The 12610-nt window shown below is 42.9% G+C and overlaps 1 protein-coding gene across 2 annotated transcripts in view; it reads left to right on the top strand.

Annotated features, from left to right (window-relative positions):
* The window catches only part of SMPD3 (sphingomyelin phosphodiesterase 3), a 347664-nt gene that overhangs the window by 317818 nt on the left and 17236 nt on the right, over positions 1–12610 (top strand). For both annotated transcript variants that reach the window (XM_069740342.1, XM_069740343.1), the window contains 2 exons: positions 7532–7607; positions 10281–10436. In XM_069740342.1, coding sequence (XP_069596443.1) covers positions 7532–7607; positions 10281–10436 — 232 coding nt within the window. The remainder of the gene's footprint in view (positions 1–7531; positions 7608–10280; positions 10437–12610) is intronic.

Raw genomic sequence — 12610 nt, 5'->3', positions numbered from 1 at the left:
CTGCAAATGAAAATGGTGGCGCCCAGTGGCAGAAAAAAAAATGAATAAAAAAAAACAATAAATTCTATGCACTTGAAAATAACTTATAAAAATAAGGAATTAAAGATGTTTTTTTTTTTTTTACAATATTAAAACGCGGCACCTTCCCTTTAAGGAGTTATACAGAATATATGTCAAATAATAAAGTGCTTAGTGCAAAACAACTCCAGTGAGTGCCAACATGCAGTTGTGCTCAAAAGTATACATACCCTGGAAGAATTTTTGCTTTCTTAGCCTTTTTTTCAGAGAATATAAATGACAACACCAAAACTTTTTCTCCATTCATGGTTAGTGGTTGGCTAAAGCCATTTATTGTCAAACTACTGTGTTTTCTCTTTTTAAATCATAATGACAACCTAAAACATCCAAATGACCCTGAACAAACGTTCACATACCCCATTTCTGCATATCGTGTATAGCTCCTCTAACACCAATGACAGCTTGAAGTCTTTTGTGGTAGTTGTGGATGAGGTTCTTTATTTTATCAAATGGTAAAGCTGCCGACTCTTCTTGGCAAAAAGCCTCCAGTTCTTGTAAATTCCTGGGCTGTCTAGCATGAGCTGCATGCTTGAGATCTCCCCAGAGTGGATCAATGATATTGAGGTCAGGAGACTGAGATGGCCACTCTAGAACCTTCACTGTGTTCTGCTGTAGCCAATAATTTTCTTTACCAGCAGAGGGAAAGCCAATGGCTGGGGGCCAATGTTTATAGCCTGGGGTAATACCCATGGAGCTTCCCAGGCTATTCATATCAGCTCACAGCTGTATACTTAGCCATTAAATGGCTATTAAAAGGGGAACCCTAAAAAACAGAGTCCACCTATAATTAATAACCAGCAAAGGCTATGCAGACTGCGGGCTGAAATTAATAGCCTAAGAAGGGGCCATGGATTCTGCCCACCCGCCTAAAAACATCAGCTCTCAGCCACCCCAGAATTGGCACATCTCTAAGATGTGCCAATTCTGGCACTTAGCCTCGCTCTTCCCACTTGCCCTGTAGCGGTGGCAAGTGGGGTGATAGTTGGGGGTTGATGTCACCTTTGCATTGTCAGGTAATGTCAAGCCCAGAGGTTAGTCATAGAGAGGCACCTATAAGACGCCCCCATTACTAACCTCATAGTCATATTGTATAAAAACACACACCAAGAATAAAGTCCTTTAATTGAAAGTATGACACAGGCTCGTTTAATAAATCTTAATTAAACCATACTTACGACCTTGCCCATTCAACAGACGCCATTGTTTCCTGCAAGAGAATTAAAATAAAAAACAATAATATCCCTCACCTCTCCATTGTTCTGGGCCACACCATAATCCATGTCTAGGGGATTAACAGTTTTCAACCTGGATGGTGCCAAGATGCGACCATCCAGGCTGAGAACCACTGGTGAATGAGCTGGTGCGAACGCAGCCTCAGTGACGAGTGGTGACATCAATGAGGCTGCGTTCCCAGCCTGGCTAAACTGCGGTGACCTCGGTGAGATCCCCGCTAGCACAGAGAGAAAGTCTCATGGTGCAGACGCAAGTTCACCGCAGTTCAAATTCACCGCAATGAAATTCTCCCTGTAAACTCAACTCCGCACCATGCGACTTTTTCACGGTGCTAGTGGGGATCTCACCGCGGTCACCGCGTGCCCTGCTGTGAACGCAGCCTCATTGATGTCACCGCTAGTCACTGAGGTTGTGCTCAGGGCAGCTCATTCATCAGTGGTCACAACTTGCACCATCCAGCTTGAAAACTAATTATCCCCCAGACATGGATTATGGCGTGGGACAGAACTACCAACAGGTGAGGGATATTATTGTTTTTTGTTTTTGTTTTATTACAGAGGGTGAGGGATTCAGTGGAAATAGGCATTAGGTGAGTATAACTGTTTGTTATTTTTAAATAAAAAAGTAAAAGTGTGATTTTTTTTAATTTGAAATAATAGACTTTATTCTGGCTGTGTGTTTATTTACCATGTAACTCTAGGATTAGTAATGGAAAGGTGTCTTATAGACACCTCCCCATTACTAAGCCGTGGGTTTGATGTCACCTGACAATACAAAGATGACATCAACCCCACAAATATGAACCCCACTTGCCACCGCTATATGGCAAGTGGGAAAAGACAGGCAAAGCACCAGGGCTGCGGGCTGCTATTTTTAGGCTAGGGGGGCCAATATCCATGGCCCCTTACCAGCCTGAGAATACCAACCCCCAGCTGTCTGCTTTAACAAGGCCGGTTGTCAACATTGGGGGGGTACCATACCATTTTTTTAAATTATTTATTTAAATAATTAAAAAAACAGTGGAGCGCCCCACCAAGGCAGCGGGGTACTCGGTACCTGGTCTGGTCTTAAAGGGGATGTCACGGTGGCTGTGACCTGGTCTATGGCCCTGGGCATCCAATTAAAGGGAAAGGTCTTTAAAGGGATTTATAATGTCTATTGTTCATGACGCCACCTGTGGTATTCGGTCAGTAGGGACCGATGCTGCTTAAAGGGGTCCTCTGGGGTGATATTGTTGCAGCAAGATGGTAACGCTTCCCACAGGTGAAGCGGGGTCCCCAGGGCTCCTAAGGTGTGTGGCAAAGATGGTGTATGCTGACGAATAAGTGGAGGACACAGAGTTTTCAGTCTTTTACCTGGTTTACTGATGGTAGCAGTCCTCAGTCCAGGGTACCAGGTGTAGGGTAGCTGTAGTCCGGCCAGCTTGGAGGCAATAATGGATCCCACTTCAGGTGAGGTCCGTAAGCCTTTCCTACTTGCGCCGGATGGCGAGGTCCCTGCGGCTTAAAGCTTGCTGACAGGGACCCCTCTCTCCTGTCCCAAGTCAGATGTCTGTACGATAGGCAGTTTGAGCCTGTTAATAGGATCTCTTAGATGGCCTGGCTTTTAGGGTTACTGCTTCACCTCAGACTTGTTACAGGCAATTGACATATACAGTTAGGTCCATATATATTTGGACAGAGACCACATTTTTCTAATTTTTGTTATAGACATTACCACAATGAATTTTAAACAAAACAATTCAGATGCAGTTGAAGTTCAGACTTTCAGCTTTCATTTGAGTGCATCCACATTAAAATTGGATGAAGGGTTTAGGAGTTTCAGCTCCTTAACATGTGCCACCCTGTTTTTAAAAGGGGCCAAAAGTAATTGGACAATTGACTCCAAGGCTATTTCATGGACAGGTGTGGCCAATCCCTTTGTTATGTCATTCTCAATTAAGCAGATAAAAGGCCTGGAGTTGATTTGAGGTGTGGTGCTTGCATTTGGAAGGCTTTGCTGTGAAGTAAACATGCGGTCAAAGGAGCTCTCCATGCAGGTGAAACAAGCCATCCTTAAGCTGCGAAAACAGAAAAAAAACATCCGAGAAATTGCTACAATATTAGGAGTGGCAAAATCTACAGTTTGGTACATCCTGAGAAAGAAAGAAAGCACTGGTGAACTTATCAATGCAAAAAGACCTGGGCGCCCACGGAAGACAACAGTGGTGGATGATCGCAGAATAATCTCCATGGTGAAGAGAAACCCCTTCACAACATCCAACAAAGTGAGCAACACTCTCCAGGAGGTAGGCGTATCAATATCCAAATCTACCATAAAGAGAAGACTGCATGAAAGTAAATACAGAGGGTTCACTGCACGGTTCCAGCCACTCATAAGCATCAAGAATAAAAAGGCTAGACTGGACTTTGCTAAAAAACATCTAAAAAAGCCAGCACAGTTCTGGAAGAACATTCTTTGGACAGATACAACCAAGATCAACCTCTACCAGAATGATGGAAAGAGAAAAGTATGGTGAAGGCGTGGTACAGCTCATGATGACCGAAAGCATACCACATAAACTGTAAAACACGGCGGAGGCAGTGTGACGGCTTGGGCATGCATGGCTGCCAGTGGCACTGGGTCACTAGTGTTTATTGATGATGTGACACAGGACAGAAGCATCCGAATGAATTCTGAGGTATTCAGAGACATACTGTGTGCTCAGATCCAGCCAAATGCAGCAAAACTGATTGATCATCGTTTCATACTACAGATGGACAATGACCCAAAACAAAAAGCCAAAGCAACCCAGGAGTTTATTAAAGCAAAGAAGTGGAATATTCTTGAATGGCCAAGTCAGTCACCTGATCTCAACCCAATTGAACAGCATTTCACTTGTTAAAGACTAAACTTCAGACAGAAAGGCCCACAAACAAACAGCAACTGAAAACCACCGCAGTGAAGGCCTGGCAGAGCATCAAAAAGGAGGAAACACAGCGTCTGATGATGTCCATGAGTTCAAGACTTCATGCAGTCATTGCCAACAAAGGGTTTTCAACCAGGTACTAAAAATGAACATTTTATTTAAAATTATTGAATCTGTCCAATTACTTTAGGTCCCTTTAAAAACAGGGTGGCACATGTTAAGGAGCTGAAACTCCTAAACTCTTCATCCAATTTTAATGTGGATACCCTCAAATGAAAGCTGAAAGTCTGATCTTCAACTGCATCTGAATTGTTTTGTTTAAAATTCATTGTGGTAATGTCTATAACCAAAATTAGAAAAATGTTGTCCCTGTCCAAATATATATGGACTTAACTGTAGTTCTATGCCCTCCATTTATGTTGCACATCCTGGAGAACAACATGACCTCGGGCTCCCGCTACCCGGCTTCTGCGCTCTGGCTCCGAGAGTGTCCTTCCGCTGTTCCCCTCCTGAGCCATGTCCTCCACTGTGCTTCTTCCGTCTAAGCTCCTTCACGATTCAACTCTCCTCCTGCTTTTCACTCTTTCCAGGGGTAGCTGCTCCCTCGTGGCTGCTCAGCCCCTACGTCTGCTCCAGACGTCCTTCTCCTCTCCTCACTCCTCTACCACTCTCTAAGACTGACTGGCTCCTCCAGACCAGTATACATAAAGTGTAAGGAAGCTCCCCTAAATCCGGGTCCTGAGCTCCCCATCCTGGCCTAGATTCAGATGTGTTGAATGTAAGTGCCTTACCTGATAGAAAGAATCCCCCAAGCGTGACCCTCATCACCCTCCCTGAGGGGAAGGCAACATCACTGCAGCAACAAGTTACCTGGGGTGCTGCACTAGCATGAGGACCCCACTATTCTTGATAACCAGCCTTGCTAATGCTGACAGCTGAAGGTTACAGCCCCCAGCTGTGAGTTATGCCTGGCTGGCTATCAAAAATACAGGGGAACCCACTGCGTTTTTGTTTTTGTTTTTTTATTATTATTTATTTACCGCTCAGGAGCGGCTGATGAATACTCCCATCAGCCGCTCCTGCTCCCACTGTTATTAGGGGCAGCAGGTGTCGGATGATGGAAGCGGTAGTAAGATCAGCTGACACCAGTGACCAGAGGTAAATGTTATACCTCCGATCACAGCTAAGCGCTCATGCTGTCTTTTGACAGCATGGGAACTGCAGTTCTCTGACCAACGCGGATGCTTTCACCGCCGACCAGAAGCTGTGTTTGCCATGCTGTCACACACGTGACAGCATGGCAAACACTGTATTGTAGGGCCCCATGCTGCTCAGTGACTCTGCTAGATGACAGGCTGTATGGTCGCATCATGTAGCCATGCAGCCTGCCATCTAGAGGTAGCAGAGCTGAGTGTGAGGTTACATACTGCTGTCCTTGAATTTTCTACAGCAAATACACTGCAAAAAAAATTAACCTGCGTATTTACATCGCTTTTTCACCATCCATTCAAGTCAATGGGTGAAAAACGCTGAAAAAACTCTGAAAGAAGTGACATGCTTTATGTCAAAAAATGCTGCAAAGCACAAAATCCTAATGACAAAAAAAAATGTGTGTGCATGAGATTTCTGAAATCGCATAGATTTTGCTGGGACTGTAAAAAGCAGCTGAATATTAGCATAAAAAAACAGCAAAAATGCCCAGTGTGATCACACCCTTAAACATTTACTAAAGACAAAGCACATATGTAATCTGCACCAAAAAAAGCTGCAAAACATGTTTTGAAATAAAAAAAATGGCATTTTGAGCACAGTGTTTTTCCTAACAAGAGAGCAGGTTTTGGCTGCAGAAAAAAAACACAGAAAAAAAAGTATGTGAACATAGCTTAAGAGCCCCAAGCTCTGGCACCCTTCATTTACCAGACTTTGGTGCTCTCCGACATATAGAGTTCTCCATTGGTCGGGGTCACACTTGCGAGTTCAATGCAAGAAACTCGCGCAAGTCTCTCACATCAATTCTCAGCACTGCCACCGGCTGTAGAGACCGGAGCGTTCAGCTAGGGTTGAGCGAAACGGATCGTTCATTTTCAAAAGTCGCCGACTTTTGGCAAAGTCGGGTTTTATGAAACCCGACCCGATCCCTGTGTGGGGTCGACCATGCGGTACGCGACTTTCGCGCCAAAGTCGCGTTTCGTATGACGCGCTTGGCGCCATTTTTTTCAGCCAATGAAGGGGCGTGGGCAGAGTGATGACATAGGTCTTAGGGGCGTGGACGCCTATCGCCATGTTGTCGCTTGTGCGCTGTAGCGATTTGCAATGTGTAACACCAGCTTTTCAGTTCGAGAGAGAGAGAGAGAGAAAAAAAAAAAAAAAAACCCTACGTTCAGCTACATAGAAATACATGCAGCCGTGCGCTCTGGTCCCGAGCGTCGGCGGCAGTCCCGGGAATTGATGCGAGAGACTTGCGCAAGTTTCTTGCATTGAACTCGCAAGTGTGACCCCAGCCTTAACATCAGTCTCTGACACAGTTTATAACTTTGTGTCTTGCCTTTACTAACTAAAGGAGCATCTAGCTTTAAATCATTTGAGCTTGTAGAATTTTTTCCTATCGCTTTACTGTTAATCTTTCATAGAACAATATGAAACCCACTTGTAAATCACAAGTTCAGATGACTTTTCAATTACTTTTATGTTATCATTTGTAAGACAAACAAATTAAAAAGTAAAGAATCTCAATGTCCATCTGTCAATCCAGCTCTAGAAGGTCCAGTGATGGGAGTTGTACTTTGTTGTTAGGGAGTAAGGAGCGAGGTGCAATTGCAAAAAGTGTTGGCTCTAAATAAAAAATCTCCTGACGCGTTTTAGTATGTTCTGTAACCATAATCACAGAAAATGGGTTAGTTCATACATCCGATTTCTTGTACAAGTGTTATCCATGGATTTCACTGATAGCACTCGTACCCGATAGTCTATGGAGCTGTGCATATGTCCGATTTTTTTCATGTAGCTTGCAGAAAATATCGGAGGCATGTCACATTTTGATTCAAGGGTTGGATCAAAATCGTCAATGCAAGTCTATGTATCCGGGAAACAGTGTGAGCTATTTTTATCTCCACGTACGAAAACAACTGATTACACTTGTACCACCCTGACCAAAGTCTGTTCGTTTTTCTCATACGTGGGAAATACTGACGCCTTAATGAACCCTCACCCTTGAAGACAATTATGTCAAGGAAGTGTCTATAATTAAATTGGAATGAGATAATGTAGGAGTACGTCAACTCTAACAGCTGTGCCTTGTGTTCTGTTCTTTAGGTGCAGGTGGGGACCACTCCTCAGGACCAAAGAATTGTAGGATACGTCTCCTGCACTCACCTGCATGCTCTGGCAGGTAAGTCGTCATTTGTGCAGTCTAAACCACACCTTTACATCAGGAGGTACAATTTCTGATTACTTTGTGAGTTTAGAAGCCTGGATATATAGATATATAGACTTCAGTACTTTCCAATAAGAATAAATAATGGTCAAGCTAAACGTCCTTACATAGTCTTCATTTTTGTGTTTGTCACAGTGTGGCTTTTTTCCAGAGGGAAGAACTGAAGCTATCAGCTAGTGATTTCATCACATTTGGACTATTGTTGTGTAGACTTGCCTTAATTTTCTTACTTGTTCCTTGCTCTTGACCAGATGTAAGGCCTTCAGCATTGAATAATGACCATGATGGTGTGAGTCTGGTAGTAGAGCCGTGGTCACTAATCACGATAGGAATAACATTTGGAATAACGGTATTTAGAAATATATACACAGAATGATTTTCCGCTGACCATAGAGAAGAGAAGGCACAGTCTGCTTCACATCTTTGTACTGTGTGTTTTGGCAGGCTGCTATTCGGTGGTGGTAGTGTTCCCTAAGGCTGTCACTCACACCGCTAGTAGCCGTGCCGGAGAGGAGTCACAAAGAGCAGGGTGCAGTGTTTGGATTGGATTGGGATATTACAGACATGTATTTACATTTCTCGCCCGACTCTGTGACATTGTTTGAGTTCACATCTTGAAATATGACCAGTGAATGAGAAGATCGATGCTCATGAAGTAAAAGCACTGACGTTAACAAAGGCTGGAGTTTTGGAGCTGTGTGTGGTCCCGATGAGGTGTAGTCTCTGAGCAAGTTTCATGGGCTCTCATGTTAGACAATAACATTAGCAGTAATATAGTGGCGCGGCCTTTGTATGGCAGTAATGGTTAGACTACATAGATTTGCCATCATTAGTGCACTCACAAATAGTCCTCTAAGTACAGTGGAGAGAGCTGCTATAGTTGTAAATCGGTCACATTCTCTAATTTTGTTAGTGGAGTCAGAAAATGAGAAATGTTTTGGTATAGCAGTCAGTGTCCCCCAGCAACCTCATCTATTATCTAAGCTGGAGTTCAGATACAGACTAGATCACTGGAGAACTGACCTGAACACATGCTGCTGAGCTCCTCCACATATTACAGCTAATCATCGGGGGTCCCAGCAATGGGACCACCTGTCATCAGCTTATAGTTGATGAATCCTTTGGTGCCTTTCTTCACTCAAGTTTTCGTTTCAAATTCAGTGAAATCATGTGATCATTATCTGATTCCTTTAAGGGGTTATCAACTATTTATTTTTTAAGTTTCCTTTCCTATAGGGGAGATAAAGAATATATAAAGAATGTATAACCAGGCAATTGTAGTCTTCAGCGAGACTGAAAACACTGTTGCCAACAATCAGAATAGTTGCAATATCCTTTCTTCACCTTTGGGAATTGGAAGGAGTAAGAGAAATGTCAGAATAGCGGAATAAAAGAGTAACTTATCATTCGTTCAATAATGCCTGGAAGAAGAAAAAGGCTATAGACGCAGATGACAACAAAGATGATTGTCAATTCAGTAGGTGGCGCAGCTTCTAACATCAGCACAGCTAAGCGCTCTATTGGTGTATAGCGGTAGACTGCTCTCCACTGTGTCTCATCTTCATATGTTTTCCCTATGTCGTCTGTGCTTGAGGGAAACCTGAAAATGAGCGAGGGACCAAAGAAGAAAATATTCAAGGTTGAACATTACATCACAATATTTTGTGCAGAAGCGAGGATTAGAGATGAGCGAATCGCTTCGTGCAACCTTGGTCCACAGTCCGGGTCAGTGCTCTCTTACCGTGGACAGGACCTGTACGAAGTTCCTTTCCCTCTAGGATCACATGCTCAGCTTATGATTAGTCTTGTGTGATTGGCTGAAGAACTCACTTTCACTAACGTCACTACATCAGGTCTAGTGAGGTGGCAATGGCTCTTTAAATGGTCAATATTGACTTCTAAGGTTGTTGCCTCCAATATGTCGTACCAGAGACCTTGTTCTCTTCCTCTTGTGAAGACGCTATTTAGACATTAGGTCAAGTGATGTCACCAATTCTAGTCCTTTACTCTAGTGAAGTAACCAGCTCTCTGGGTGTTACACTCTTATATGTTTTATTAAAAGTTTCACCAATATAGCTGAACAAATGAAGCCTACACAAATATAACAAATTATATTCAAAACTAAAAATAAAATATGAATAATACAAAGCGCCTTGACAAATATCTGACAAAAGTTATCTGAAGATCAAGATAAGTAGATTATAATACCGGACTGACACTACACTTTTGCCACAGTGATGGCAGATGAAGTTTTGAAAGATCTCAATATGATTGGTCTCAAAGAGACCATGTACTTTCGTCATGTCCAGTTAGACAGTCTAGAACAGTGTTCCCCGACTCCGGTCCTCAAGAGCCACCAACAGGTCATGTTTTCAGTATTTCCCTAGTATTGCGCAGGTGATAATTTCATCACCTGCACAGGCAGTAATTCCATCACCTGTGTAATTCCATCACCTAAAGAAATACTGAAAACATGACCTGTTGGTGGCTCTTGAGGACCAGAGTTGGGGACCACTGGTCTAGAAGAAACACATTGTCACTTGAGACCAATATTTTTGATATTCATGGATACTTTTTGACTTCGACATCACTTTTGCATGAGAATTAAGACTTGTTCTTTCTTCGTAGGGGATGCAATGATCCGATGTGAGCAGCTCGACTCGCTCCTGGAGTGGATGTCAGAATTCCGCAAATCTACCTCCTCCTCCAGTGCTGCAAATCCTGACGAGCTGGTGGCCTTTGATGTAATCTGCGGAGACCTCAACTTTGACAACTGCTCATCAGGTAGGAGTTCAGAAGGGAAGTCGTATTCTACACAGAAGAACGCTCGCCCTTATGAAGGTGTTTAAAGCTTAAAAACTAGAACCAGAGTGTCCCGGAGCCCGTCGCACATGGAATATTCATATTTGCCATAAAAGTAATATTTTTATGAAATAGCTAGTGAAACAGTAATTACAGACTAAAACGTTAATAAAATGTTTACAAAGAAAAGTCACAGATGAGATAAATAATCATTATTTACATCAGTGTAATCAGTTTTATCATCTGTGACCTTCAATTGCTTGGACTAAATCTTTATATGTAACATTTTCTTGGCTGTTACCATGACTACAGAGGTTTTTTTTAGGAAAATTGAATTAATCAAAGTGAATGGGATATATTTTGCTATCTCTTGGTACAAAGAAAGGAAAAAAAATCAAATTAATTTGACAGGTATTTCTGGCAATTGTGCCCGATTTGTAACAGCCAAGGGATTATGGCTGGAGTATGATGTCTTTCCTCTTGTTCCACAATCCTAAAAAGAGCAATGCACATATGCAACAAGAATTGATAATACGGTATATTCCTCAACACTGAAATTACAGCACCAAGAGAGAAAAATCATGGAATTATGGAAATCATAGGATTGATAGACATGTTAATAATAGACAAATGAAGAAAAATGGAAAAAACATTTTCAAAGCAACTCAACGTCCAACTATTGATATCATACCACCACTCTCAAAGACTATCAAGGTGCAGGGCAAGATGGCAATGGAGCCTGGAATGGAGGTCTATACACTTTTGTCTTAGGCCCCTTTCACACATCAGTTTTTTGCCGTCAGTCACAATCCGTTGGATCGACGGATCCGTTGCAGATTGTGAAAAACTGATGCGACTGATTCGTTTTTTCAACGGATCCAACTAGCGAATCTGGCTAATTGGATCAGAGCATGCTCAGTTAAAAAAACAGAATCCATCGCTGGATTCCGTCATTTGACTGATCCGGCGCCATAGGCTTCCATTCTAGGAAATGACAGACGGCGACGGATCCGTCGCTGTCCGTTTTTTTGATGGACACAAAAAACTTTACTATGTCTGCTGTCTCCGACCACTGGGCAAACAATTTTCAATGGATCCAGCGAACGACGGATGAAACGTGAGCCCATCCATCGCAATCCGTCGCTAATACAAGTCTATGAGAAAAAACAGATTCGGCAGCTCAGCAATACACTGTGTGCAGAATTATTAGGCAAGTTGTATATTGATCACATGATACCTTTTATACGTGTTGTCCTACTCCAAGCTGTTCAGGCTTGAGAGCCAACTACCAATTAAGTAAATCAGATGATGAGCATCTCTGTAATGTGGAGGGGTGTTGTCTAATGACATAAAAACCCTATATAAGGTGTACTTAATTATTACGCAACTTCCTTTCCTTTGGCAAAATGGGTCAGAAGAGAGATTTGATGGGCTCTGAAAAGTCCAAAATTGTGAGATTTCTTGCAGAGGGATGCAGCAGTCTTGAAATTGCCAAACTTTTGAAGCGTGATCACCGAACAATCAAGCGTTTCAGGGCAAATAGCCAACAGGGTCGCAAGAAGCGTGTTTGGCAAAAAAGGTACAAAATAACTGCCCATGAATTGAGGAAAATCAAGCGTGAAGCTGCCAAGATGCCATTTGCCACTAGTTTCACCATATTTCAGAGCTGCAATGTTACTGGAGTAACAAAAAGCACAAGGTGTGCAATACCCAGGGACATGGCCAAGGTAAGAAAGGCTGAAAAACGACCACCTGTGAACAAAAAACATAAGATAAAACGTCAAGACTAGGCCAAGAAATATCCTAAGACTGACTTTTCAAAGGTTTTATGGACTGATGAAGAGAGTGACTCTTGATGGGCCAGATGGATGGGCCAGAGGCTGGATCAGTAAAGGGCAGAGAGCTCCACTCTGACTCAGACGCCAGCAAGGTGGAGGTGGGGTACTGTATGGGCTGGTATCATCAAAGATGAACTTGTGGGACCTTTTTGGGTTGAGGATGGAGTGAAGCTCAACTCCCAGACCTACTGCCAGTTTCTGGAAGAGAACTTCTTCAAGTAGTGGTACAGGAAGAAGTTGGTATCGTTCAAGAAAAACATGATTTTCATGCAGGGCAATGCTCCATCACATGACTCCAACTAGTCCACAGCGTGGCTG

Source organism: Ranitomeya imitator, chromosome 9 (assembly GCF_032444005.1).
Source record: "Ranitomeya imitator isolate aRanImi1 chromosome 9, aRanImi1.pri, whole genome shotgun sequence".
NCBI classification, from domain to species: domain Eukaryota; kingdom Metazoa; phylum Chordata; class Amphibia; order Anura; family Dendrobatidae; genus Ranitomeya; species Ranitomeya imitator.
This window is presented reverse-complemented; position numbering and strand designations above follow the sequence as displayed.